Source organism: Neofelis nebulosa, chromosome 2, assembly GCF_028018385.1.
Source record: "Neofelis nebulosa isolate mNeoNeb1 chromosome 2, mNeoNeb1.pri, whole genome shotgun sequence".
In the NCBI taxonomy this organism is placed as follows: Eukaryota; Metazoa; Chordata; class Mammalia; order Carnivora; family Felidae; genus Neofelis; species Neofelis nebulosa.
In genome coordinates this window covers 178,484,745-178,511,192 of record NC_080783.1, presented here as the reverse complement: position 1 = coordinate 178,511,192, position 26,448 = coordinate 178,484,745, and the positions used below count along the sequence as shown (strand labels likewise).

Genomic DNA, 26,448 nt, shown 5'->3' with positions numbered 1-26,448 from the left:
GAACAGGGGAGAGAATAAAGCGGTTAGAATTGGTAGTAAGGCAAATAGAGAGGAGCAAAAACATGTAAGAAAGAGACCAGACAGATCTTGAGACACACAAGAGAAAGGGTATGGTCTCTAAATAAATCCCTAGGTTTCTTGTTCCCGTTCCCATTCATACAGATATATCCCATTCTGGTTCCCGTTTCCATTCACATGGATGTTTCTCATGGCAAAACCTCTTTTTCTCAAGGTCTCAGTGAGACTCCGGTCCTTTCACCCCAAAGGACTTAACCTGAATCACCAAATTAGGACCCATTGGAGAGGACTCAACAACTTGGGTAGGTTTGAAATATCCAAAGGCAGTTAGAAGATAGACACTCTTCACTTGGGGCAATGAACTTGTACACACGGGTGTGTGATGAATTCTTTTCCCTTATGATTTACAGTTTAATATCACTGCTATTTTTCCTCCTTGTGATTGGCCTCCATTTAACAAGAAGCATGCATGAGAATCTTTAGGTGTTTGCTTCCTGTCCCTGTCACATCACTGGTATGGCACACAGTCCACTGCCCCACGGTTATCTGTATACATGCCATCTCCTTTTTCCACTGGGAGTTCCTGGAGGGCAGGGTCAGGTCTTTTCTGCTCTGTGTCTCTAATACCCAAATCAGGCCGGACTCAGAGTAGTGACTCAGGAATTATTTGCTGAATGAAGTATGGGTTGTATCCAGTTATGTGAATTTCAAGGTACTCTTAAAGTTCTTTTTATATGTATATTACAGTTTGATGGAATGGCCATGACCTCTTTTTGCAAATGCACATACACCCTTCTTCCCCAACAACCACTTTCCTCAAAAAAAAAAAAAAAAAAGGAAAATGAAGACTTCCTCTTGTCTGTTATGTTAAGAGAATCTCTGAACAGTGACTGACCATCCTCACACTGAGGTGAGCAGCCTCTCTGGCAAATGTTGCTGGACAAACAGTGGGCCAACAGCAGCTACCCTTTCCATCTCCTAAAGTAGTCTGGTACCAGGGCTGCCTCAGGCCGGGGGCTAGTTCAGTGCCCTCCCAGGAGGCTACGAGAAGCTCAAGGAGTCTGGATTCTGGAGAACCATGTTGCCATACCACTCACTCCAATGCAGGCCTTGGAGATAGTCATCAGGATCCCGAACTTCCCTGAGCATCTTTTGTCTGCTACACATAGGCAGACGTCTGGGCCTAGACAGTCATTCTCCTTGTCTCTCTCTTTGTTTCTCTCAGTCCTGTTCTGCTCTCTGCCTGGTCCTTATTTCTCCCAAGCTTCCTTTCTCTATTCGTTTTGTTCTGTCGGTCTCTGTTATGTGAGGATGTTTTATCGAATATCAGGTGTTCCTTTTTTACTTTTAGTACATTTTTTCTTAAACTTTTCTTTTAAATAGAACTGTAGTACATATATAGGAAAGTGCACAGAAGATAGATGTGTATGTAGCTCTGTGAATTTCTCACAAAACAAATGCCCACTTTACCTCACCAGATAAGTCTCGGGTCAAACATCACTCTCTCCCAAAGCCAGGCGCTGCCCTCCTGGCTTGGGACCCTTTGCTGTAGCTCTGCGCCCCAGCACCCATTCCTGTTCTCTTTCCTGATACTCCGTATACTTACGATCCTGTTCTCTACTTGTCTCCGACTGGGCTGTGTTCTCCATGGAGTCAAGGACTGTCAGCCTTGTTCACTGCTTTTTCCTCAGCCCACGCACAGAGCCTAGCACATAGTAAGTGCTGAATAAGTATTTGAATGAGTGGCAGGGTGGGGAGAGAAGGGAAAAAAGGAAGTGAGAAAAAGAAAATTGTTTCCTGTTTTCAGGGAAGACAAACTCAGAAAATAGGTCATTCATCTTATGAAAGTGTCTACAGGAAGCTTGGGACATTGTGGCCACCCAAGGAAGAACTTTCAGTCCTTTGAGCTAGGATTTGCTTTTTTGCTTTTTGGTTTTGAGCTGAGTTTTCACATGCAAATAGGAATATGTTTCTTGGGAAAAGTGGACCTTGCTGAGGGAACATGTACCTGGGGAGCAGCACAGCGGGATGTGAAAGCACCTTGGCTTGCTCAGGCTGGGCCACGGTCAGGGCTGGCGAGGCGAGTAGTGGGAGGTGGGCCTGGAAAGGAGGGTAATGAGGGAGTCTCTGAGCAGCAGCCCAGTCTGGCCTGGATCCAGACTGTGGACAAAGACCCAGACCTGTCCTACTTTGGTTAGGTCTGTGACTTCAGGAGGGCTTGGGCCTGAGCTGGACCACCCCAGAATTGCCGCAGGTCCCATCCGCTAGGGCCACTCTGCTTAGCTGGCCCCGTGGAGGTCCCTTCAAACTCAACTGGTCTCTCCAAAAGTAAGGGGGCAGTTAGTATGGTGAAAGGAGAGGATCATGAACTTTGGGGTCAGGGGTGCCAGGTCAGAGTGCCGGCTCTGCCTCTTAGTTGTGAGACCTTGAACCTTTCTTTACCCTTGAACCTCTTTCCTCATCTGTAAAATGAGGTAACAGGAGTTGTGAGCATTAAATGTGAAAAGTGATTTATAAACTGTTCTACACACATATCAGGACCCAGACCCGGTGTTTCTAAAATGTTGTAAGGGGTTAAAAGGCACTTTAAAAAACAAACCAAAAAAAGTATAAACTGTTATACTGATTTATTATCCTTGGTCTTCGTTTCCTGGTTGGTAAAGTACAGGGCCCAGTACCCGTTGCTTAGTTCAGGCCAGTTTCCTGTTATAATGGCAAATATTACCACCCGGCAGGGGTTGTGAATGAGGTCCCTGTCACAAAGCACATGGCCTTGTTCCTTAATTGCTAGGGTGGAATTAATTTGCTCTTCCTGTTTCTCTTGTGACAGGAAGTAGATGTCCTTGAATTTCAGTTGATTAATGGAGGCCTCTGAGCAGAGTGCTCCAGCCTCTCTTGCTTTTAATCCTTATGCAATGCAAGGCCCTAATTTGATAATTTTGCTGTTTTTTAGATGGATCACCTACTGGTTGAAAATATTGAGCGGGAAACGTTTCATCTCTGCTCCCGCCTCATTAATGGACCATACCGGCGGACGGTGAGAGCCCTGGTCTTCACATTAAAGCACCGAGCTGAAATCCGGGCTCAGGTGAAGAACGGCTCGCTGCCAGTCGGCACGTTTGTACAGAACCACAAAAAATGACCCGAGGATGGTTCCAAAGCTGGGCTGGGCAGAAAGCAAAATGGGCCTCTCTCTGCCATTCAAAGACTCTTTTGAGTTTGGGTGATGGCTGCTGCTGGTGGTGCTAAATTTTCCCATGGTGCCATTCCTTCAGACAGAGGATGCGGAGAGCCCCGGGAGCCAGGCCTGCGGGAGATGCTTCATTAGCTGTATGCACTTGCGCTGCCTCACGGGACGTGCGCTGGCTGTCACTAGGAAGCGCGGTATGGTTGCCATCACCCAACCCAGTGAAAGGGTGACAGATTTCACTGTGAGTGCGCCAAGGACACCTCTAAACTTCCCCCATGTCAGGCAGATGAAGTTACTACTTTATTTCGCCACCCTGCAGGTAACTGAAACTCAATTACTGTGGCTGCACACTCAGTTCCATCCCCCTGAGTTTAGATAGCTCTGGTGCCTCTCAGAACTCCCCTGTCTGTTCTCTTTGCTCTACCCCGGGGGTGAGCCTGCTGGAGCCAGCCAACTACCCCTTCTTTCCAGAACTCACTTATCTGAACATTTCAGCTCTCCCTGGAAGACCTTCTGCATTGGTCTCCAGAGCCCCCATGCTGAGGCTTCTAATGAGGAACTGGCCTGAAGCGTCCCCCTACCTTGGGGTTTATTTGAATACGCTGGCTCTTGGTTTAGGGCTCCGTAGAAGATACATAATGAAATTCCTCTTGAAATGAATTACCACAGTAGAAAAAAACACATCTATATTCTGAAATGAAATGCCTCTGTACAGGCCTGCTTGAACAATTACATAAATGAGATTTGCTCTTTTAAAGTCATAATAAACTGGGACTTTTTTTTTTTTTTTGCCTGAAACAAAAGGTATGGCCCGTTCATTGAAAAGTATTTGGGGTTGAGAAAGGGGACAGTTGGTGAAAATAAAGAATGACTGGATGAGAATTTGAGGGAGATAGCAATACCCAAGGAAAGCTTTTTAGGTTAGGGCAGATGAGAGCATGTTTATAATCTGAAGAGAAGGAGCCAATAGAAAGGAAGAGATTAAACTGTTTAAAAAGAGGGGCTAAGTTCAAAAGCAAGGAGAAAAGAGAGGGGCCTAACGTCTACCTTCTAAGTGCTAGAGACCATTCCTAAGCTAATTTGTTAGCATTTACATTGATGTTTATGTAGTGTCTTAAAAATCCTGTTTAACCTTCTCATTGTTGCGTTAGTAAATATTGTTTCAGTTTTTTAGATTTCTTCATTTATTTAGCACTTACTTACTGAGCACCACTCCTCGGGGCACTGTGGGACCGACCAAGCAGTAGCAGCAGATGAGACCCTGAGGCTCACCAGGCAGAAGTGTCTTGCTCAGTTCCCCACTGCTAATACCTGTTGGAGCTAGAATAATAATCGAGCACTTAACCACGGGCTCGGCACTGTGGTCGACATTTAAAAAACTCCTAACAAACCAAATAAAAAAGTAAAACTAATAAACTAATACCTGATTAAAGATGAGGAAAGTGAGGCTCAGAAGGGCTGGTAACTTACTCGGGGTTGCACACAGATGGTGAATGGCAGGTTCAAGATCCAAAACTGAAGTCTACTTGATATAGATGGTCTTCCTGGTTGATTTCGTCCACGCATGCCCTTAGGCATTTCGTATATGCCGATGACTCTCCAGTTTGTGTCTTCAGACCCCTGAGCTTCAGACAGAATCTCCTAGATGCGCATCTCAGAGGTAACATGTCTTCTTGTACTTGGCAATACTGGCACGTTAGCCAGGAGCCTGGGGGTCAGCCTAAGCTCTGCATCCCCTCACCCCCTCCACCCCCCACCCACCCAACCAAATCCTGATGGTTTTACTTCTCACCTAGGTTTACAGTCTCTTGTCTCTCCTCCATATTTAGCACAACTTCAGGACTTTATCCTCTTTCCCAGGTGATCACATGCCCCGCCAACTGATCCCTCTGCCTCCAGTCTTTTTTAATTTTTTTTTTTCAACATTTTTTATTTATTTTTGGGACAGAGAGAGACAGAGCATGAACGGGGGGGGGGGGGGGGGGGGGAGACTCTGCCTCCAGTCTTAACCTCTTCAAATTGGCCTCTCTGTGCTAGAAACAAAGTGACATATCAAAACTGAAAATCCCACTGTGTCACTCCCCCTTGGAGCATTTTCACACGTGAGCGTTTTCTCTCTCTGGAATGCTACTCTCTATCTAATTCCCTCCCCTGCCCCTTCTGTAATACCCTGTTCTATATACATACTCATATGTTCTCTGGTTATGCTTCTGATTGTATCCCCACTCGATTGGAACCTCCTTCAGAAGTCCTGCCAGAAGTCAGAAGTCCTGTCTTACTCCTCTGGGTATCTTCAATCCTTAGAACAGTGCTTGTCCCATAGAAATACCCAATACGTACTTGTGGAATTAATGGATATCCAGGTGCCTATGCCCTGTCTACCTCCACCTTTGTTTCCCTTAGAATCTATTATCCGCTAGGGTAGGTAGAGTGAACCTTTAAAAATGTAAAACAAATCATGTATTTACTCTGCTCAAAACCTAGTGGCTTCCCTCTCAGAGCAAAATTCCAAGCCCTTCCAATGTCCTCCCAGGCCCAACGTGATGTGGATCCTGGCCGCCTCTTTGACCTCACTTCGTAACATTCTCTCCCTTTCTTACACCTGTGTGGTCCTACTGGCTCCCCTGCTGTTCTGAACACACACACCAGACATGTTCCTACCTCAGGGCCTTTGCACTTAAACTCTTATGCTGATTACAATGCTCTTTTTATAGATACTTGCATGTTCCTATTTTCACTTGATTTGGGTCTCTGTTTGCCTTATCAGAAAGACCTTCACTGACTCCCCTAAACAAAACAGCACTCTCTCCCAAACATTTTTTAATACTCTACCTTGCTTTATTTTTGTTCAGAGTATTCATCCCCTTCCTTGATACAGTTTATTATTTCTTTATTGCCTATCACCTCACCTCCTATAAGAATTTAAGCTTTTTTTTTTTTTTTTTAATTTTTTTAATGTTTATTTATATTTGAGACAGAGAGCATGAGCAGGGGAGGGGAAGAGAGAGGGGGAGTCAGAGGATCTTAAGCGGGCTCTGTGCCGACACAGCCCGATGTGGGACTTGAACCCACAAACCGTGAGATGACCTGAGCCAAAGTCAGGTGCTCAACTGACTGAGCCACCTAGACGCCCCAAGAATTTAAGCTTCTTGATAGCAAGAGTCTTTGTTTTTGTTCCTACTATACCTCCAGCACCTAGAACAGAGGCTGGCACAAACTTTGTCTCCATAATTGTTTATTGAATAATTGAATGGCCAGTTGTAGGCATACAGGAAAGTCATCTAATCCAATCAGGGAATGCTTCCTGGGGGAGGTGACAACCTGTGTGCGGTCTGAAAGGGCAGAAGTAGGTAATTGGGTGGTTGAGGTGTATGCCTGGCAGAGAAAGCAGAGTATGGAAAGCCCTGGAACTGTGATCCCTAGGGGGTGATTGGTATAGCTGGAGTAGAGAACACATGCAGGAGAGTACCTGGGGATGAGGCCGGATGGGAGGGCAAGGACCAGGACAAATCTGAAGGGTCTTGAGCACAAAATGAAGAGGTTTGGACTGATTGCAAGCAGGAACTAGTTAGTTTCTCATTACCGGGCTGTGTGGAAGAGAAGCTAGAGCAGGGAGAGCTGGGCAGGAGGAGGAAGCTTCATTTATAAACATCTAAAGAGTTCCGCTAACTTAGGAACCCAGAGTAAGTTGAAAACAAATTGCTGTCTAGCTGAAAGGCTTCAGTGGTGATAGTTAGAAAGTGAAATGATTGCAGAGATGTGCTTTGGAGATTTGGAAGGCAGGCTGTGTTATTTGTGGCTGTTTTCTCCTTGATGCATGTGCAGAATTTCCATGCATGGTAATGGAGCTATTCTGAGTGCTTGCCAAAGGGAAGGAGGCTCACAGACACCCACGTACGCTTGTCCACCCACAGAGAAGCACCTCTGAGCTCCAGCCTGTTACAAGTGAAAGGGACAGCTCCTGAAAAGGGGTGAGAGAGGTCCCTAGGACTCTGAGTTACCTGTAAGTCTACGCATGAATATGTCTTCTGTGTTTACTTGCTGTAGGAAATTAGGAAATTAAGTACCATTAGAGTCTGCTCCACTAGTTTATTGGTCCTTTTTTGGTGGTTGAATCGGAGGTCCTGGGCCCTTGGGTAGGGACTGGGTCTTTTCATTCATTTGCTCAATGAACAGATGTTGCCCATCTACTGTGTGCCCATGACTGGACTGGCACTGGGGAAACCGCAATAAATGAGATATAATTTCTACCTTTGGGGAGCTCTTAGTCTGGTGGCGACACAGACACATAGGTAAATAATTATACATATATCTATACATGTATATATATACACACACAATAATTATACATATATTTACATAGGTAAATAATTATAGTATAAGATAATAGGTATTTACTGTAGATATTTAGTTAAAATGTTGAGAAGGTGGGAAAAGGAATGATTCACACCATTCTGAGGAAAGAAAGTCTTCACAGAGCATTGATGTTTGAACCAAATCTTGAAGTAGAGGTAGGAGTTCTTAGCAGAGGGAACAGCGTGTGCTCAGAGGCACAGGTGTAAAGGCTTGTTTCACTAGAGGCAAATGTGTGTTGGAAGCATAAGGCTCTTGGAATGGTGGGCAGAAATGGGGCCAAAAAAAAAAAAAGTGGCCAGGGCCGTGGAGACATTATGCAGGAGTTGGACTTTGACCTTCAAATAATGGGAGGCCATGAGATGTGTTTGAGGAAGTGAGGGACCTAGTAAGGTGTGTGTTCTACAAAGATCAAAATGTTCCTACGTAAAAATGTATTTAAGAAAAAAAAAAAATTGTTAACCCAAAAGCTTAAGACAAAGGAAAGACACGCTTGAGATTCAGTAAATGAGAGATTTTTTTTTTTTTTTTGACAAATGAAGTTTAGAGTTGACCAAACAGATATCATTAGAGAGTCCCAGGTTTGAAAAATGGCAGGAGGCTGAGATAATGCATTTACTTTGTTCAGTGGTGAAGGAACAGGCAGCTGGCCTTTTTTCATTTATAGAATATCAGGTTCTTAAACTTGTGCATGTCAACCTTGGTTTTCTTTTGCTGCAGCCTCAGGCCTCAGAGCCTCACTCTGAGATTTGTAATGTGTTTTGGATGCGTTTATCACAGGCAAATGGGGCAGGGGCTCGGCTTGTTACTGCCCATTACTGCTATCAAAGGGAGTCCATACAGAAAACAAGGCTTTGGGAGCTTTGATTAGGTCAGTGACACTGCCTTTGTTTCAAAAGAGAGATGGTTTGATTGGATAACATTGTATTTTCTTTTAAGTCAACCCAAATAATAAAATTGCTGTCAGGGATAGGCTTACCCAAAAGCAAAGGAGCTTAGTCTCAAGATCCCAAGAATACCAGGATGTCCAGTCAAATGCTACTTGTTCATCTTGTTAAGATCACTCACTCAGTGTGTATGTATTGAGCTCTTACGAGCCAGGTCCGGGGGGCACAGGGATAAATGAGACATAGTCTCTGGCCCCACAGTCTAATGAAAGAAACAGATAAACCATTAAAAAAAGACAAATGATTGTGAATTCTGGGAATTCAAAGGAAAGGAAATAAGCCAATAAACATATTAGAAGATGCTCAACCTTACTAATAAAAGGGGAATGGCAAAGATCAATGCCATCCTTGAGGACGTAAAGGATGCAGGGGCAGTGATTCTCATCGTCTTCATTCCATTCACTGATCTGGCCCCTGCACAAATCAAGTGGTTCCTGGAGGATGACCGTGGATTACGGCAAAATCAACCAAGTGCTGGTTCTGCTTGCGGTGCTGTGCCAGATGTGGCGTCTGTCCTAGCGCACATTCGCATGTTCTCAGGTCCACGGTATAAAGCTGTGGACCTGGTGAGTGTGTTTCATCTCCTTCCCCATCAGAAGCAAAGATCAGAGTTCATATTCCCTTGGAACAGACAAAAGTACACGATTACCATCTTGCCCCAGGGCTATTAAGCTTCCTCACGACCTAGTCTGAGAAGACCTATACTGCCTAGATACCTTGCAGAACATCAACTTGGACCAGATGAGCAATGAGCAAGTGTACTGGAAGCCTTGATGAGACACATGCATTGCAGAGAGTGGAAGAACACGCTATGAAGATTCAGAGGCCTGATAGACATCTCAGTGAAATTTTTAGGGACCAGTAGTCTGGGATATGCCAGGGACATATCTTCCAAAGTGAAAGATAATGGTGATTGCACCTCCCACCTCCACCCCGCATGAAGAAGGAAGCTCAATGTCAGGTGGGCCCCCTTGGGTTTTGGAGGCAGCGCATTTCCCACCTGGGAATACTGCTCCACCCCATATCAGATGACACAGAAGGCTGCCAGTTTTGATGCTGGCCCAGAATGGGAAAGGGCTCAGCAGCAGAACCAGACTATACAAGTAGCCATATGATCTGGCAGAAACCATGGTATTTGAGGTATATGTAGTGGGAAAAGATACGTATGGAGCTCACGACAAGGCTGAGTAGGAGACAATATAGACCCTTGGGGTTCTGGAGCAGGGCCATGCCATCTGTAGCCAGGAATAACACACTTTTCAAAAAATAGCTTCTGATTTGCTGAGCGTTCTGGTGGAAACAAAACAGATCATCTGACTGCAGAACATCAAGTTGACCATGGAACTAAAGCTGTTCATCGTAAGGTAGATTCTGTCAGATCCACCAAATCATAGGGTCACACAAGGCCCAATTCATCAGGATGGACATGGTACAACTGGGATTTGGCACAACAGGGCCAAAGGGCACAAGACAGCTGCATGAGCAGGTGGCCCAGACATTTATGTCATCCACCATCTTTGCACCAGTGCCTCTCCCTGAGGTCACCTATGGCTGCCTGAGGAGCTCCTTATATCCAGCAGGAGGAGAAAAAAAGCCAAGCTTTGTTCATGGGTGGGTCAGCTCAGTATGTGTGAGTAAGCCAAAAATAGACTGTTGCTATACTGCAGGCCCCACTGCAGTGTCCTTGAAAGACAGTAGAGGAGGAAATTCTTCCAGTGGACAAGCTCTGAATAGTACACCCAGTCATCCACCTTTTGTGGAGAGACAGAGGGCCCATCGTTAGAAGACACATGGATCTAGTGGGCAGTGGTGAATGGCTTGGCTGGTTGGTCAGAGGTCTGGAAGGATAAGACTGAAAAATCAGGGACAAAGAGGTCTGGGGTAGAGGCACGTGGATGGACCTACGAGAGTGGACATCAAGTGTGAAGTTCATTGTATTCCATGTTAACACCCACCAGAGAATGTATACCACAGAAGAAGCATTAAACAAATACAAGTAGCCATGCTACTTGTGAACCATATGATCTAGCAGAATCCATGGTATTTGACCATGCAGCCAAAGCTGTTCATCATAAGCTGGGTTCTATCAAATCCACCAGATCATAAAGTCACACAGTCCCTAACAAACTTCCTGTACGCTAATCTCCATCTCACGGTCTACCTTCCAGGGAACGGACCTGCAACATAGCTCTTCTAATTGCTGGTAACACCTCTTAAATCGGGTGTTGGCAGAATTTTCTAAAAAGGGACAGAAAAGGTCTGGTTTGCAGACCATATGATCTCTCACAACTACTCACCTCTGGTGTTATAGTACAAAAGCAGCCATAAGTAATACATAAATGAATGAGTGTGGCTGTATTCCAAAAAACTTTCCAAAGGCATGTGGTAGGTGGCATTCGGTCCACGGCCTTAGTTCGCCAACCCCTACTCTAAAGAAATATTTTTACAAGTGTACCAAGTAGGCGTTACAAAAATTTAATTGCAGCATGGTCTGTAGTAAAATTTTAGAAGTAATCTTACACTAAAAAAAGAAAGGTTACATAAATTGTGGTATTTATAGATTTTGGAATAGTATGCAGCATATAAAAAGAATGAGTTTAGATCTATAAAGCAGCAGTGTCCAATAGAAATATAACATGAGCCAGCCACATACGTAATTTTGAATTTTCCAGGAGCCACAATGAAAGCTGTAGAGAGAAACAGATGAAATTAAGAATATATTTGAGGGGCACCTTTGTGGCTCAGTCAGTTGAATGTCTGACTTCGGCTCAGGTCATGATCTCGTGGTTTTTTGAGTTCGAGCTCCATGTTGGGCTCTGTGCTGACAGCTCAGAGCCTAGAGCCTGCTTTGGATTCTGTATCTCCTTCTCTCTCCGCCCCTCCCCTCCTTGCATTCTGTGTGTGTCTCTCTCTCTTTCTCTCTGTCTCGAGAATAAATAAACATTTTTAAAAAGGAGACATATATTTGAGCTCTCTACACTGAAGATATTATCACTTTAACATGTAATTAACATAAAAATTATTTATGAGATATTTTACGTTCTTTTTTGTACTGAGTTTTTGCAGTCTGATGTGTATTTTACATTTAACAGCCCATCTCAATTTGGGCCAACCACATTTTCAAGTGTTCAGTAGCTATGTGTGGCTAGTGCTACTGTATTGGACAGCGTAGATCTGTACTGAAAATCTGTTACTGCTGCGGAGACGCCACTGATACATATATGGTTTAGTGAAAAAGGGAAGGTACCACTTTGGTATGAACCACTTCGGTGAAGGGGAAACACTCCACGAACATATTGAAGAAGAAGATGTATACACATGTGTACCCAATTTAGAATGAGGCTTTGGGTGGAGCGATGGAGGGACTCACTCTCTCCTTACCTGATTTTTTACAATAAACTTTTTATTTGTGGATAATTTTAGACTCAAAAAAAAGTTGCAAAGATGATACAGGGAGCTCCCATTTGCCCCTCACCCAGTTTCCCCTGTCGTTAACATTGTACATCAGCGTGGCGCATTTGCCAAAATTAAAAATCCACAATTGGCACACGACTATGAACTAAACTCCAGACTTCATTCGGCCTTCGCCAGTGTTTCCACTAGTGTCCTTTTTCTGTTCCGGATTCATGCTGGGATTGAACTGCATTTTGTCATTATGCCTCTCCAGTCTTCTCTGCTCTCTGACCAGTTTCTCAGTCTTTCCTTGTTTCCTATGACTATGACCATTTTAAGCAGTGCTGGCCAGGCATTTTGTAGAATGTTTCTAAGTTTGGGTTTGTCTGAAGAAGGCCTCCTGACTGAACTGGGGTGATGGGTTTTGGGCAAGAATACCACAGAGGTGAGCTGTCTTTGTCACAGCACATCCAGGGGTATAGGACATCCATATACCTTATCCCTGGGAATGTTCACCTTTGTTGCTTGGTTAAGGTAGTGTCTGCCCTGTCTCTCCACTGTAAATGTTATGACTTTTCCCTTTCCCTACTCTGTTCTTTGAAGGCAAGTCACTAAGTCCAGACCTTCCTCAAAGGCGGTGGTGATTAAACTCCTTTCTCCTGGGTGGAGTATCTACTTGTATTATTTGGAATTCTGCCCTAAGGAAGATCTGTCCATTCTCCCCTGTCTGTCTGGCTAGCTAGCTAGCTATCAGTATGGACTCACATATTTGTTTCATACTTTCAGCTGTAATCCAATTGGATTGTTTTTCACAATGAATATAAATTCACGTATTGTGATGTTTTTAATGTAGAAAACACAAGCAACCATGCTGTGTGAGACACAAATTCTGTGATTGGCAAGACTTTTACCTCCACAGCTCTTCAAGACTGCCTTTGAGGAGGATAATCATTGGCTCATTACTATTCAACTAGCAGCTTTAGACACGCTATTTCAACTCTGCAGCTCTCAGTACCCCCATCTGAATAAGAGAATGTGTCATGAAATGGTCTCGAGGTGAAGAAGGGGATGATGTTTGTATTACAGGTATTTTGTTGCCTACTAATAGACATTAAGTCCTTAATGGCGAGTGTTATCTTCTCTTATTTATGTTGGAAGATGAGCCCAGAGCTAATAGCCCTTGAGAACATGACGTAAACATAATCAATATTTACATCCCCTATCACAACCCCAAATAGTTCTCCTGCCCTACTCATTCACCTCTGAGTGGGATCTGGCTTTCCTATTCTCCCTCAGCTTTTTCTCCAGTGGCTGAAGTCTACCCTGAGGCCTGGCACTGGGAGCCCTGTCCTACAGATGTCTCCTGACCTCTGGCTTCATTCTTGTGCCTCTCATCTATCTCTGCTATGACCACACTGATGTCCTTATCACCCCCATGAACGAAAACGCTTACTGAATATCTCCCTCCTCTGTGGCAGGCCCTGAGATGAGATGAGCCGGATAGGGGCTTTGTGTCCTAGCCCATCTTCCAATGGAACCAGGTCATCAATCCATAGCAATCTGTCATCTAGAGGAATGGGTTGGGGACTGTGGGAGCATTATGGAGGGAGGGCCTAGGTGTGCCTGTGGAGGGGGTTGGTCTGGAGAGAATGAAAAAGGCTTTGCAAAGATGCTAATTTGGGAGCCGGCCAGGGACAGTTATATAGGAGTTTACCAGGCAGGGAATGGGAGAAGTGGTGCTCCAGCACAAGGAAAGGTACATGCAAGCCAGAGAAATGTCAAAGAACAGGGAACCATAATATGCATGATATGGCTAGAGCCAAAGTGCAGACAGAGGACAAATGGCCTGAAGTGAGAGTGGAGACTGAGGTGGGGGACAGTCTGTGAAGGCCTGAATTCTGGGCTGGAAATTTCTACTTGGGGAATTTTTGATATTTTGAGATGAGGAAATTACCTAAGTAAAAGCAGAGGTCCTGGATCAGGGACCTACTACTCAGGTAACTGTTAATCAACAAATATTGAGCTCCTGTGGCACATCACGAGGCACTTGTTCGTTTCCTCCTCCACCCTGACGGTGAGCTTTGGGACAGGGACTGTGTCTCATTCATTTCTGTGTCCCCAGCAGAGTCTCATACAGAGCAGGAACTCAACACACACACACACACTGAAATGAGGGAATTAGAAGCCCGGGTGAGACCCGGTGCCTGAGTCCTGTTTAGGTTCTCACCGTGCAGGATAGGGGCCAAGCCCTCCCTCATGATTTTCATGAGTCTCTCATGGTTCTGCAGTTTCTCTATACATGCAAGAGTCTCATCCTCTCCTGCCTGATGCAGAGAGCAGAGCTCCCTGAGGAAGCACTAAGGGTTGGATTGCTTCAGAGCCAGAAAATGCATGGCCCATGGGAGGTTCATTTCAGAGGTAAGCAGCCCACGTGGCCACTGGGGACATGATTTGAGGACAGCCCACAAGGGGAAACGTGGCTAGCATTGTCGTGGGGGCCTCTGGGCCAGTACTTGAGCTGATCAAATACCAGGATTTTTCAAAGGTATTATTTTGGAAAGGCTGTGTGGCAGAGTATCAACTAATCTAAGCTCCAGCCATCACAATAGTGAGCTTCTGCTGCATGTTAGAGAATGTGCTAGGTACTCTACCCTCCGTATCTTTTTTTCACTGTTACCTCCAAAACGTAACCTCAATCCTATTCTTTTCCCCACCCCTAGTGCCAGAGCCTCTGACCTTGTCTCCTTGGGGGCCCTCTTGGCCCTCCGGTAATCGGTTCTCCGTCCAGCAGCCAGAGTGAACATCTAAAACAGACTGCAGGTCAGGTCACTCCGTGCAAAGCCCTCCAGTGGCTCCCATCACACAAAGCCCTTACGGTGACCTACAAGGTCCCCGGTGGCCTGACCTCTGGCACTGTCTCCATCTTGTCTCCTACCCCTGGCTGCAGCCACTCCGGCCTTCTGTCCCTCACACTCATAAACCGTGGCCCTTTGTTGGGGTGTCTGCTCCACTGCTCCCTCTGCCTCGTGCACTCTGACCTTCCAGTGGTGACTCCTTGTCGTGCAGATCTCAACTCCTCAGACAGGTACTTCCCTGGCCACCTCTCTAATTAGGCCCTTACCCCCAAGTCATTTTCTGACACATCGATGCTTTTTTTCTTCTTAGGGTTTAACCCCATCTCCACTTCTTTACTCATTTATTCCTATGCCTGTCCCACCAGAGCACATGCTTCATGGGTGCGGTGACTTTGTCTGTCCCTCCTCTGGGTCTCCAGTGCCTGGCAGGGCTCCATACATACGTCCTGAATGAGTGTCTCCCCCTGCACACCTTCAAGCTGGCCCATGAGCGCCCACACCACTGAGCGGCCCTGTTTGCGCTCCATGGGAAAACCTAACCCAGAGCGGGCGGACGGACAGATGGTGGGGAACCCAGAACCGAGGCGCGGCTGTTATTAGTCTGAGTTGCTTTCGCTTGGAATAGGATTAGCATAAATACCATCCCTGGCAAGTGGATAAGGTAAAGCTCTGTTAGTTACATTCAGATTTTGTTTCCCTACCGCAATCCAGAATCAGCCCTTTGTTGGGGTCGTTCGATTCCCGGCTAAAGGTGTTGTCCAGAGAGGTCAGATGGGGTGGGAGTGCGGAGGGTCGCACACACAATCCTTCTCAGTCCCTGCCCCACACCGGCCTCTGAAGTGACCTCTCTAACCCCTAGAATCCAACCTCACCACAGCGGTGAAAAGCCTTGTTCTGGTCTGCGTTGTCCCCAAGGAAGCCCAAAGGCCTTATAATAATGAAGATGTGATGAAGGTAGCTGCCACCTGACTCTGTCGGAGCCTCACAGCAGCCTTACAAGGCAGAAGAGTAACTCTGTCCTCATTTGTTGAATGAAAATCTGATGGCTCAGAGAGGTTCAGTGACTTGCCCACAGTTACTCAGCCAGCAAGTAACAAGGACAGGTGCCAAGCCCGGGGCTGTGGACTGACTGACTGACAGGCATTTGAGGCCCTTCGTGGGCGGACGAGCCTTTCTCTCAGCAAAGCTGCCCTGCTCTTCCAGGTGCCCAGGCATCAGCCTCACCTGACTCAGCAAGGAGCCCAGTCAAAGGCAGGTGTCTGCCCCATGAAATGTCTACATTCTGACTCAGAAGCATCACTTGCTTTAGCCTCTTCCTCTTTAGCTCCATGAAGGAGCATTTAGCTTTGGCGGGGGGGGGGTGGGGGGGGTGGGGGGGGTTGGGAGGTGGGGGGGGGTTATTTTCCACAAATAAACAGATTCTTAAAAACTGATTTATAACAATATATATAATAACAATAAAAGCTAACATTTATGGAGTATTATGTGAAGACTCCTGTCTCCCATTTCCCCTCCCAGAGCCCACTGTGACCTGTTCCTTGGGTATCCTGCAGGGTCCGTGAATGACTGTGATCTCACTAGTCCTCAACAGCCCTTTGAGGTAGATATGAATATACTTGTATTACAAATCAGGACACCAAGGTTCAGAGATAGGAGGCTGCTTCCTCAAGGTTACACAGCTTTGGGTGGCAGAACTGGGATTTCTCCCCGGATGGACTGCCTCTAACCCCACGTGCATTCTCTCCCCGGATCACCCTGCCTCTTCTGGGGAGGAAAAAACCAGTAAGTTGAGCTAAGAAGTGTAGGCCAGGCAGGCTTTTCCTCCACATACCGGTCTTCGAGAATTCAAATCTGCAGGGGGGGCCTGGGTGGCTCAGTCAGTTAAGCGTCCGACTTTGGCTCAGGTCATGGTCTCGTGGTTTGTGAATTCGAGCCCTGAGTCGGGCTCTGTGCTGACAGCTCGGAGCCTGGAGCCTGCTTCAGATTTGTGTGTCCCTCTCTCTCTGCCTCTCCCCTACTCACTCTCTCTCTCTCTCTCTCTCTCTCTCTCAAAAATAATAAAATATTTTTTAATTTAAAAAAATAATTCAAGTTTGGGCCTCAGTAAAATGACAGATTATGACCTGTCTCAAACCTCTGAGGTTATTGACCAATAGTCAAGACCTCAAGCATTCCAATCCTAAATACCCCTAGATGACTGTCTTGCTGTACTTGCCTTCCTGTACCTTTGTGCCCTTGGTTTACCCTTTGGAGGCATCGGCTCAGACAAGCCGTTCAATATGAATCAAGTTTTGTGAGACCAAATAGAAAAAAACACAACTGCTCAGCCATAAACCTAGACCATGTCTCAGCTGCCCCTCTGGCCTGCATGACTGGGGTGGGCCAAGCACCTCTCTGTGCCTCAGTGTCCTCACTCATAAGGCGGGAATGATTACATCTCACGTAAAAGGTTTGGAGATGCTCAAGTGAGGTAAAGGCCAAAGGGCGAGTAACAGTGCCACATGGAAATGTCATTATTTTTAATAACCATAAAAGTTGGAGTGAATCTGGTAGTCTCTATGTAAAGACAGCTGGCTAAATTCACAATGACTATCACTTCACTTCTTTCCATCCCACCCCCAAGCCTGCATTTGTGAAATCTTTTACAGTCTATAAAATCCTTTTCATCTGTTGCCTTATTAATCTTTGCCCAAGCCCTGAGAGGCAGCAGGATTAGCAACCCCAGTTTACTGATGAGAAGACTGAGGTTCCAAGAGGAGAAGTGCCTTGCCCAAGGTCACAGAGCCGGTGAGAGGTGGTGCGGTCCTCACACCTGGCCTGTCACTGCCCTGCCCTCGCCCGTGCCACAGACCTGTGCTCCCTGGCCCCCAGCACCGCAGGCTCGGCAAGATCTAGCCCCGCCTTCCTCCCCAGATTCATCTGTCACTTTGCCCCTCTACACTCTGGTCTTTTCAAGTATCTCTTCATTCCTCAGACAAGCGGTGACCTCTCAGCCCTTGTCCTTTACTTCCCTCTGCCAGGCCAGCCGGTGGACTTCTGCCTATCCTTCATCAATTCCTCCCACAGTCCCCATGACAGACACCTGACACAGTGAATTTCCATTGTCGTTGTCACTACTGTATTGATCATTTTGCAGAGTGTTTCGGGGCCCAGGCTCTGGACCCAAGCTACCTGGGTTTAGATCCTGGTCCAGCCACTTACTAGCTGAGGGCTCGTGGGCAAGTTACTTAGCATCTCTGTGTCACGGAGCTGTGCCTTCTAGGATTGCAAGGAGTAAATAATACATGCAGAACAATAAGCTCAGGGTGTGGCACAGACTGAGCGTTAGCTCATTAGCATTAGCTATCGTGATTATTTTCCATTACTTGTATTCAGGGATGCCTGCCCTGTCCCAGTCCTTGCGCTGGCACACCGAGCTGACTCAGACACAGTGTCTGGGCTCAGAAGCTGAGGGAGGAGAGAGGCATGTATACACCCTATGACAATGCATTCATTCGGACCAAGTCACTGTTTTGCTTAAATCCTCCAGTGCCCGTGTTCGTGGGCTCCAAGGAGCAAACACCACGCTGCAACCACTCCTTCCCTGCCAGCGGTGGCCTGGGTCCTCGTTCCCCCCACCCTGTTGAGTGTCTGATCATGGGGAAGGGCTTTATCGGCCCTCCCTTCTTTCCACGTTAACCCCAGAAACAGGCGGCTCCTAGAATGCAAGGAGAGTCCGCTGCGGTACAATTTATCTCCCTGGGCTGCTTCCCCAGCGGAGATTTACAGGCTGTGCCTGTCACAGGGACCCTGCAGGCTCAATTACAGATCTGCTTCCAGGCTGGACTGGAGCAGCAAAGCTGCCTAGATTTGCCAGGCGGCCCTGAGGGAGAACCATGGACCCTGTCACCTGGGGCCTCGGAGAGCGTAGGGCCCGTGCAGCTGCCTCGCTTGTGACACATGAGGAAACTGAGGCCAGAAATGGGGAGATACTTTCAAAGCTCCCACCAGGGAGAATGGGCCCAGTGTGAAGTCTAATGCAGGCCCCTGAGTACCATCCCGGGAGTTTATTGTACTGTATGTGAGTGTATGATTTTATTACCCCAATAGCTTTCTCTTTATACAACAAAAATAATTGCTATGGAAACACGCTCTTTGAAACTGAAGCCTAAAGCAAAACATTGCACTTCCATAAACAAAGACCCTATTCGGTCTGCACAAACACATTAGGAGTGTATTCAGTGCAGCCTAAACATTGCCCGGCTTCACCAATCTGTGATTACAAAATGGAGGTTTATTTTTGTCCAAAGACAATGGCCCTGAGCCCCGTTCTACGTAAGGAAGAAATTATCCCCAAAGAGTCCCCCAGTTATTCCTGGGACTCTCCAAGAGTAGCCACAGACCAGTCTGTCGATTGCAGTTATCATAAAATATTGGCCTGTTCTTCCTCTCCAGCTGTCTCCTTTATCAATATCCTCAACTAGTTGAGGTCCTTAGAAGGAGTCCCACTGCTGCCATTGTGAATAGTGCCTGTTGTGGGGACAGTGTCAGGGCCTAAAAATGCCCCAGGTTGCCTTTTCTCTGGGTGTGACCACGCAGGGAGGGAACCAAGGTCCCTCAACACCCAGCCCTGCTAAAGGCTTACCATCTGACAGCCCTTGGTCAGGCCTCTGAACTGAATCATTTCAACCATTACATAGAGGCATAAGAGTATTGTCATGAGGATCACATGAGGTCATATGTACATGATACCTGGTATATAGTAGGTGTTCAATAAATAGCAGTTACTATGATGATGATGATGATGATAATGATGATGTCTGAGGCCAGAATCCCCCAGGAACAGACCCTAAAACAAGGATTTGAAACAGTTGATTTGAAAGATAATCCGAGGAAACCCCTGTAGAGGTTGTGCTAGAAAGTGAGAAAGGGAAGGGAAAGAAACAAAGAATATAGTATCAAGCAAGATTCTGCTGGAACCAGCCCGGGCTCAGTTCCACTAAGGGATTCTGGATAATGGTGAAGAATGTGCCTCAGTGTTGTCCCAATCAAGGGGCAAGGAAGCTGGAGTATGTATCCACCTGTCATTGGCTGGGATTTGCTCAGAGGAAGTAGATGTTAGGTCTCTGGCAGCGTTCCTGCACAAATGCAGGCCGGGCCAAGTGGGCTTTGAGGCCAGAAAAGGTCCTCAGGGAGAGTGCAGGGGCTGGCACTTGGAAGCTGTTGGGTTGAGATGCACAGAAATGGTGGACACCAAGAGACACAGGCAGGACATTCAGAGCATCTGCTGCAAATACCATGTGGTGTCACTTCACCTTACTAGAAAGATAGTAAAAGCACCTCCTTTGGGCTGGGGGAACCTGGGAGAAGGCGGGAGGCTCTGTGGGTTCTAACTCCAGCTCTGTTGCCTTCAAATTGACTGTGAGCTTGGTCTGTGCCATCTCTGATCCTCAGTTTTATCTCCTGTCCAGTGGGGAGTTCAAAGCAGGTGGATCTTGAGGTCCCAACCAGCTCTCTCAGAAGTTCCATAATTCTACAGCTTTTTGATTCGCACCCCAGAGCACCCCTTGGCAGGAGGTAAGCCGGGCCGGCGCGATTCTCCCTGTTGAGAGCCAAGGAAAGTCAGACTCAGAGAAATGGTTAGGCCAGCCATTCTCAAAGTATGGTTCCTCCCTGCAACATCAGTTAGAAATGCAAATTCTTGGGCCCGAAGCTAGACCTACTAAATCAGAAACTCTGGGGGGAAGGCCTGCAGTCCGTGCCACTGCCTGGTGATTCTGTTCCTTGCATGCTCATGTTTGAGGCTAGGCCACACAGGGAGTTAAAGACAAAGCTGGGACTCGAATCTGAGTTCCTACCTCCCAGGCTGTTGCATCTGTGGTTGGCACAGTGCCCCGTACTTAGTAGACCCTCAATAAATAACCAGGGAATCTTTAAGCCTCACACCCCTTTCTGGTCACTGCCTCTCCAGGGCATGTTTCGTGCTGTGCTGTCTGCTATTAGTCTCTGGCAGTCAGGTGAATCCATGGTAGACAAGAAACAGTCCTGGAGAAGAGGAGCCCCTGGCCTCAGGTCACTCAGCAAGGAAGTGATCAAACCATACGCAAAGACCTGGTGTCCCTCCTCTTACCTCAGAGCTCCCCTACCACTGCTGGGTGTCTCCTCTGGGCCAGCAGTGAGGTGGAGACAGGGGTCTTTTGAGCCGTCTGGATGCAAGATGATAAAGTCCTGTGACACTAGGTGCTCCTGGGGTCTCTCAACCTTTTTTTTTTTTTTTTTTAATGTTTATTTATTTTTGAGATGGGGGAGTGGGAGGGGCAGAGAGAGAGGGAGACACAGGATCCAAAACAGGCTCCAGGCTCTGAACTGTCAGCACAGAGCCCGACGCGGGGCTCGAACTCACAGACTATGAGATCAGTAGCTGAAATCAGACGTCTAACTGAGCGCCCCTCTCAGCTTTTTGTAGATGCTTCTCCCTTCCCATCTGGTGTGCCTGGGGCTTATGAGAAAGCTCAGCTTTGGGGAAAGGAAACTATTTTGGTCTTGGAAACTCTGGCATAGCAGCCAGAAACTTCTAGTTATGTCTTCCCCACCTAACTACTTCCCGAGTCTACGTAGAAAGGTTCCCCGAGGTAAGGAGCCCTTCCCTCTGCAGAGCCAAAGGGCCTAGTCACAGCACTAAGTGAGGGCTGGTGCTGGGGAGGGTCACCTGAGGGGGCAGCTAGTGAAGCAGAGAGCTGAGTCACCGCAGACCCCTCAAGAGCGGCTGTTCGAATACCCGAGAGGGGAGGGACCCAGCCAAGGTCACTCAGTTGGATCCTGGCTCCCTGACTGGCCTAGACTGACCAGATGAGGCCTCTCGGTTCACTGTCTCCACTCCATGCACCTCTCCCGCAAGGGCTCTCGGGCTTACCCCGACTTGGCCCGACTCTGCAAATCTGACTTCGTGCTCACTGGGCACCACCCCCGGCTTCCACTTCCACCACGTCACTTGCCTGGGTCACCAGTGCTCTCTCCATTTCCACACATAAATCAAGACTATCGGGGCGTCTGGGTGGCGTTTAGGCGTCTGACTTTGGTTCAGGTCATGATCTCACAGCTCGTGAGTTCGAGCCCTGCACCGGGCTCTGTGCCGACAGCTCGGAGCCTGGAGCCCGCTTCGGATTCTGTGTCTCCCTCTCTCTCTGCCCCTCCCCTGCTCGCACTCTATCTTTGTCCCTTTCTTTCAAAAATAAATAAACTTAAAAAAAAAAAATTTCTTACCCAGACTGACAGCTGCAGCATCAGCCAGCCACTTTATCCTTGAAATGTGTTCCTCTCAGTTTTTCCAACACCCTGTTTTTCTGATTTCTCCTGCGAGGTCCCAGGCTTCTGTGGACTCCTTCATTCATCCTACCGGGTTGTAAGTGGCTGTGTGTATATGCTAGTCATTGTGGCTGGGTCTGGCAATCAGTGGGGAGCAAGGTGGTCAGGTCCTGCCTTTGGGAGTACACGGTGTAAGAGGCTCTGTTCTGAGCCCTCCCATCTCCCTCTTCCCCGCTCTCTTCTGTTCATCTCAGCGACACACTGCTGACTGCCAAGCCCCACTCTGCCCAGAACTTCCCCCCAAGCTCCAGGCCTACAGCTCTTACTGCATGGAGGACAGTTCCCTCTGGATGGTCCACAAGCAACTCAAACTTGCAAGGCCCAAACCAAACCCGTGACCGTCTTCTCCCACCTGTCCTCCTTCCTGGCTTGTCTTACACAACTGGGGCGACATGCCTCACTTCTCCCTCCGGCACCTCACAACCATCTGCCTCCCTAAATAATGTACTCCTCTGTTTTTCCCACGGCCAGAGCCCTCGGCTTGCCCCCGTGACACGGCCCCAGCCCTTCTTCCTCGTCCTGTTTTGTTCCCTCCAAACCATTGTATGGACAGAGCTCGAGGGGTCAAGAGTAAGCCTGACCAGCCCAGTGTCCGTCAGCAGGCAAATGAATACTCCATGAGTGGCAAGTCCACACAGCAGAGTATTACTCATCTATAGAAAGGAATGCAGTACTGACGAGCCGGTGAACCTTACAAACACGAAGCTACGGGAGGCAAGCCAGACACAAAAGGTCACGTATCGCATGGCTCCATCTGTGTGAAATGTCCAGAACAGACGAATCCATAAGGCAGAGAACTGACAGTTGCCAGGGACTAGGGGAAGGGACACTGGGGAGAAACTACTTACATAACACGTAAGGGGTTTTACTTGGGGTAATAGAAATGTTTCGCCACTACATAGAGAGGAAGGTAGCCCAACACTTTGAATGTACTACGTGCCACCACACCGTTCACTTTAAAAAGGTTAGGGGCGGGGCGCCTGGGTGGCACAGTCGGTTAAGCGTCCGACTTCAGCCAGGTCACGATCTCGCGGTCCGTGAGTTCGAGCCCCGCGTCAGGCTCTGGGCTGATGGCTCGGAGCCTGGAGCCTGTTTCCGATTCTGTGTCTCCCTCTCTCTCTGCCCCTCCCCCGTTCATGCTCTGTCTCTCTCTGTCCCAAAAATAAATAAAAAACGTTGAAAAAAAAATTTTTTTTTAAAAATAAAAAAAATAATAAAAAGGTTAGGGGCGCCTGGGTGGCTCAGTCGGTTGGGCGGCCGACTTCAGCTCAGGTCACGATCTCGCGGTCCGTGAGTTCGAGCCCCGCGTCGGGCTCTGTGCTGACAGCTCAGAGCCTGGAGCCTGTTTCAGATTCTGTGTCTGCCTCTCTCTCTGCCCCTCCCCTGTTCATGCTCTGTCTCTCTCTGTCTCAAAAAAAAAAAAAAAAAAAAAAAAGTTAAAAAAAAATTTAAAAAGGTTAATTTTAGGGGCGCCTGGGTGGCTCAGTCGGTTGGGCGTCCGACTTCAGCTCAGGTCATGATCTCATGGTTCATGGGTTCGAGCCCCGCATGGGCTCTGGGCTGACAGCTCAGAGCCTGGAGCCTGCTTCGGATTCTGTGTCTCTCTCTCTCTCTGCCCCTCCCCTGTTCACACCGTCTCTCTCTGTCTCTCAAAAATAAATAAATGTAAAAAAAAAAAAAATTTAAAAAAAAGGTTAATTTTATGTTCTTACGAACTTCACCTCGGTGAATTAGTTGTTTTAAATGCCACCCCCATACCCATTAGGATAGCTCCTACCAAAACCAAACCAAAGACCAAGCAAAAGAAGGTAAGCGTTGGCAAGGATGTGGAGAAATGGGAAGCCTTGTGCCCTGTTGGTGGGAATGTAAAGCGGTGCAGCCTGTATGGAAAACAGGACGGTGGTTCCCCAAAAAATTAGAAATAGACATACCACACGACCCAGGCGTTGCACGTGGGAGCGTACACCCGAAAGAACTGAGAGCAACATCCACGTCGCACATCCACTTTCCTAGCAGCGCGATTCACAAGAGCTGAAATGTGGAATCAACCCAAGCGTCCATCGACCGATGAATGGATAAATGACACGTGGTGTAAATACACCCCACGGAATATTATTCAGCCTTAAAAATAAAAGGCATCCTGCAACATGCTACAACACGGGTGAACCTCGAGGACACGATGCTAATGACCAGGCACACACACACGCAAAAAGACAAATAGCGTATGATCCCACTTATATGTGGTGCTTAGAGTGGTCAGATCCACAGAGACAGAATGGCTATGGGGGTTGCCAGGCACTGGGGGGAGGTTTATGTATTGAGTTTCGGTTTTACAGGACAAACAGGTCTGGGTATGGGTGGTTGGTGATGGTGCACGACAGTGTGAGTGTACGTAATACCAGTTTACAGTGGCAAATTTTAGGCCGTATGTCACCACAACATTTTTTTAACAAGGAAATCTGACCTTGTCAGTATCTTTTCAGTTCCCTGCCATGGCCTGTTCTTGGGACGAAGTGCCAGCTCCACAGTTGGGCACCCAGAGTCCCCTGGGACGTAGCCTCCCCACCTCTCAGGCCTTATGCCCTGCTCCCCACAGTCGTCACTCCACAGTCTCAACTGCTGACAGTTTGTCGCACAAGCCAACCGTGTTTTCTGATGCTGGGGCCTTCGCACATTTTTTTTTTTTTTTTTTTTTTTTGTATTTTCAACGTTGGGATTTGATTTTATTTTTTTAAAGATTGTATTTTTTTAATTAAAAAAATTTTTTTTTAATGTTTATTTATTTTTGAGACAAAGCATGAATGGGGGAGGGTCAGAGAGAGGGAGACACAGAATCTGAAACAGGCTCCAGGCTCTGAGCTGTCAGCACAGAGCCTGACGCAGGGCTCGAACTCACAGACCGCAAGATCATGACCTGAGCCGAAGTCGGCCGCTTAACTGACTGAGCCACCCAGGTGCCCCAAAGATTGTATTTTTGGGGGGGTGCCTGGGTGGCTCAGTTGGTTGAACGTCTGGCTCTTGATTTCAGTGTCACGAGTTCAAGCCTTGTGTTGGGCTCATGCTGAGCACGGAGCCCCCTTGCTCTCCCCACCACATCCTTCTTCTCCAGCCAGTGTTGTCCTTGTTTATAGAGGTCTCTGTCATCAACCGCATTATCTCCTTTGGCCAAAAACTTGATATGTCCATTCTGCTCTTCACGAATCTTCAAGACTCCACGAACTATAGGAATCTCTCTTCCTTCTATCCTAAAAACAGTTTCTCCCACTCGGATGGGATCTTCAACTCTATTTGTTAAAAAGAGAAGATCTCCTCTATGAAATGCAGGTTCCGTGCTGCCACTGAGCAACTACAATTGGACTTTCACTTCCAGTTATGACCTTGAACCCCTTCCAGATCATTAGTGCCGAGGAAACTATCATTCCAAAATTTAGGACTTGATAATACAGCTGCCGCTTGTTCATTCGCTGCACACCGTCCAAAAAATCTAGATTCAGCACGGTGAGGCCGGCGAGGGGGGAACACGGGCAGCAGAGAGGGTGCGATGTGACCGGCGGGTGGTTCTGCCCGGGATATTTTTCCCCACTTCTTCTCCAGGGGCATGTTTCATCCTTTAAAACTATGCGTGGGGATGATTTCCTCTAGGAAGCCTTTTTGTGCCTCCCTGCTCCCAGGTCAGGGGCCTCTAGCTCCCCTCCATTATAGCACTGATGTCACAGTGCTATGTGTCCATCTTTCCCACCAGGCTGTGTGCTGCACAAAACCGCTGAAGCGATTTTTATTCACCTCTGTGCATGAGTCAGCAGAGAAGAAAGGAAGAATGTTAGTGTGGAGATTACTGAGGCGGTGAGCTCTTAGTCTAGGCGTGTAAGACAAGGACACAAAGGGGGTAGATGTGAAGGGCAGTGGTGCGTAGAGGAGGGAGCAATCCTGTCCCTGCCGCTGAGCCCCAGAAGCTTCTTGGAGGTGGGGCCATTTCAGAGGGTAACATTTCCACAGAGAGAGATGGAGGTCTTTGGAAGAGCCTGGGTAAAAGCACAGAGGTGGGAAGCTGCTTGGTGTGGAGGAGAAGCAGAAAACAACTAGTCATCTTAGAGCAATGACTCTTTGCAAACCTTTCAAAGCCGCAAAAGCCTTCTTAGAAACAAAGTCGTAAGGAACCCCAATCCATAAAACGTACACAATTGGAACTGCTCTGGTCAAAGTAGATGTGAGCGATCTGAAAGCTCTATTCTGCCCCTACCAACACTGACACACCAGCGCAGCCACTGGAAACATACCATCCCAACCACACACACCATCCCAACCACACACACACCATCCCAACCACACACACACCATCCCAACCACA

General features: G+C 47.4%; 1 protein-coding gene and 1 long non-coding RNA gene across 4 annotated transcripts in view; both read left to right on the top strand.

Annotated features, from left to right (window-relative positions):
* TCEANC2 (transcription elongation factor A N-terminal and central domain containing 2) overlaps positions 1-4,381 on the top strand; it is a 37,303-nt gene extending 32,922 nt beyond the window's left edge. The window contains exons 5-6 of one of the 2 annotated variants that reach the window (XM_058696003.1): positions 233-320; positions 2,972-3,085. In XM_058696003.1, coding sequence (XP_058551986.1) covers positions 233-320; positions 2,972-2,991 — 108 coding nt within the window. In that variant the 3' untranslated portion in view covers positions 2,992-3,085. Of the gene's footprint in view, positions 1-232; positions 321-2,971 lie in introns of both variants that reach the window. The other variant, XM_058696002.1, reaches the window with a different exon arrangement.
* An 824-nt stretch (positions 4,382-5,205) lies between these two features.
* LOC131492368 (uncharacterized) lies at positions 5,206-24,768 on the top strand. Of its 2 annotated transcripts, none has more exons than XR_009252037.1 (3): positions 5,206-14,319; positions 20,190-23,064; positions 23,557-24,768. It is a non-coding gene; the product is annotated as an uncharacterized LOC131492368 (long non-coding RNA). The 2 variants fall into 2 exon arrangements; XR_009252034.1 differs by having other exon boundaries at positions 23,322-24,768.
* The last annotated feature ends 1,680 nt before the right edge of the window (positions 24,769-26,448 follow it).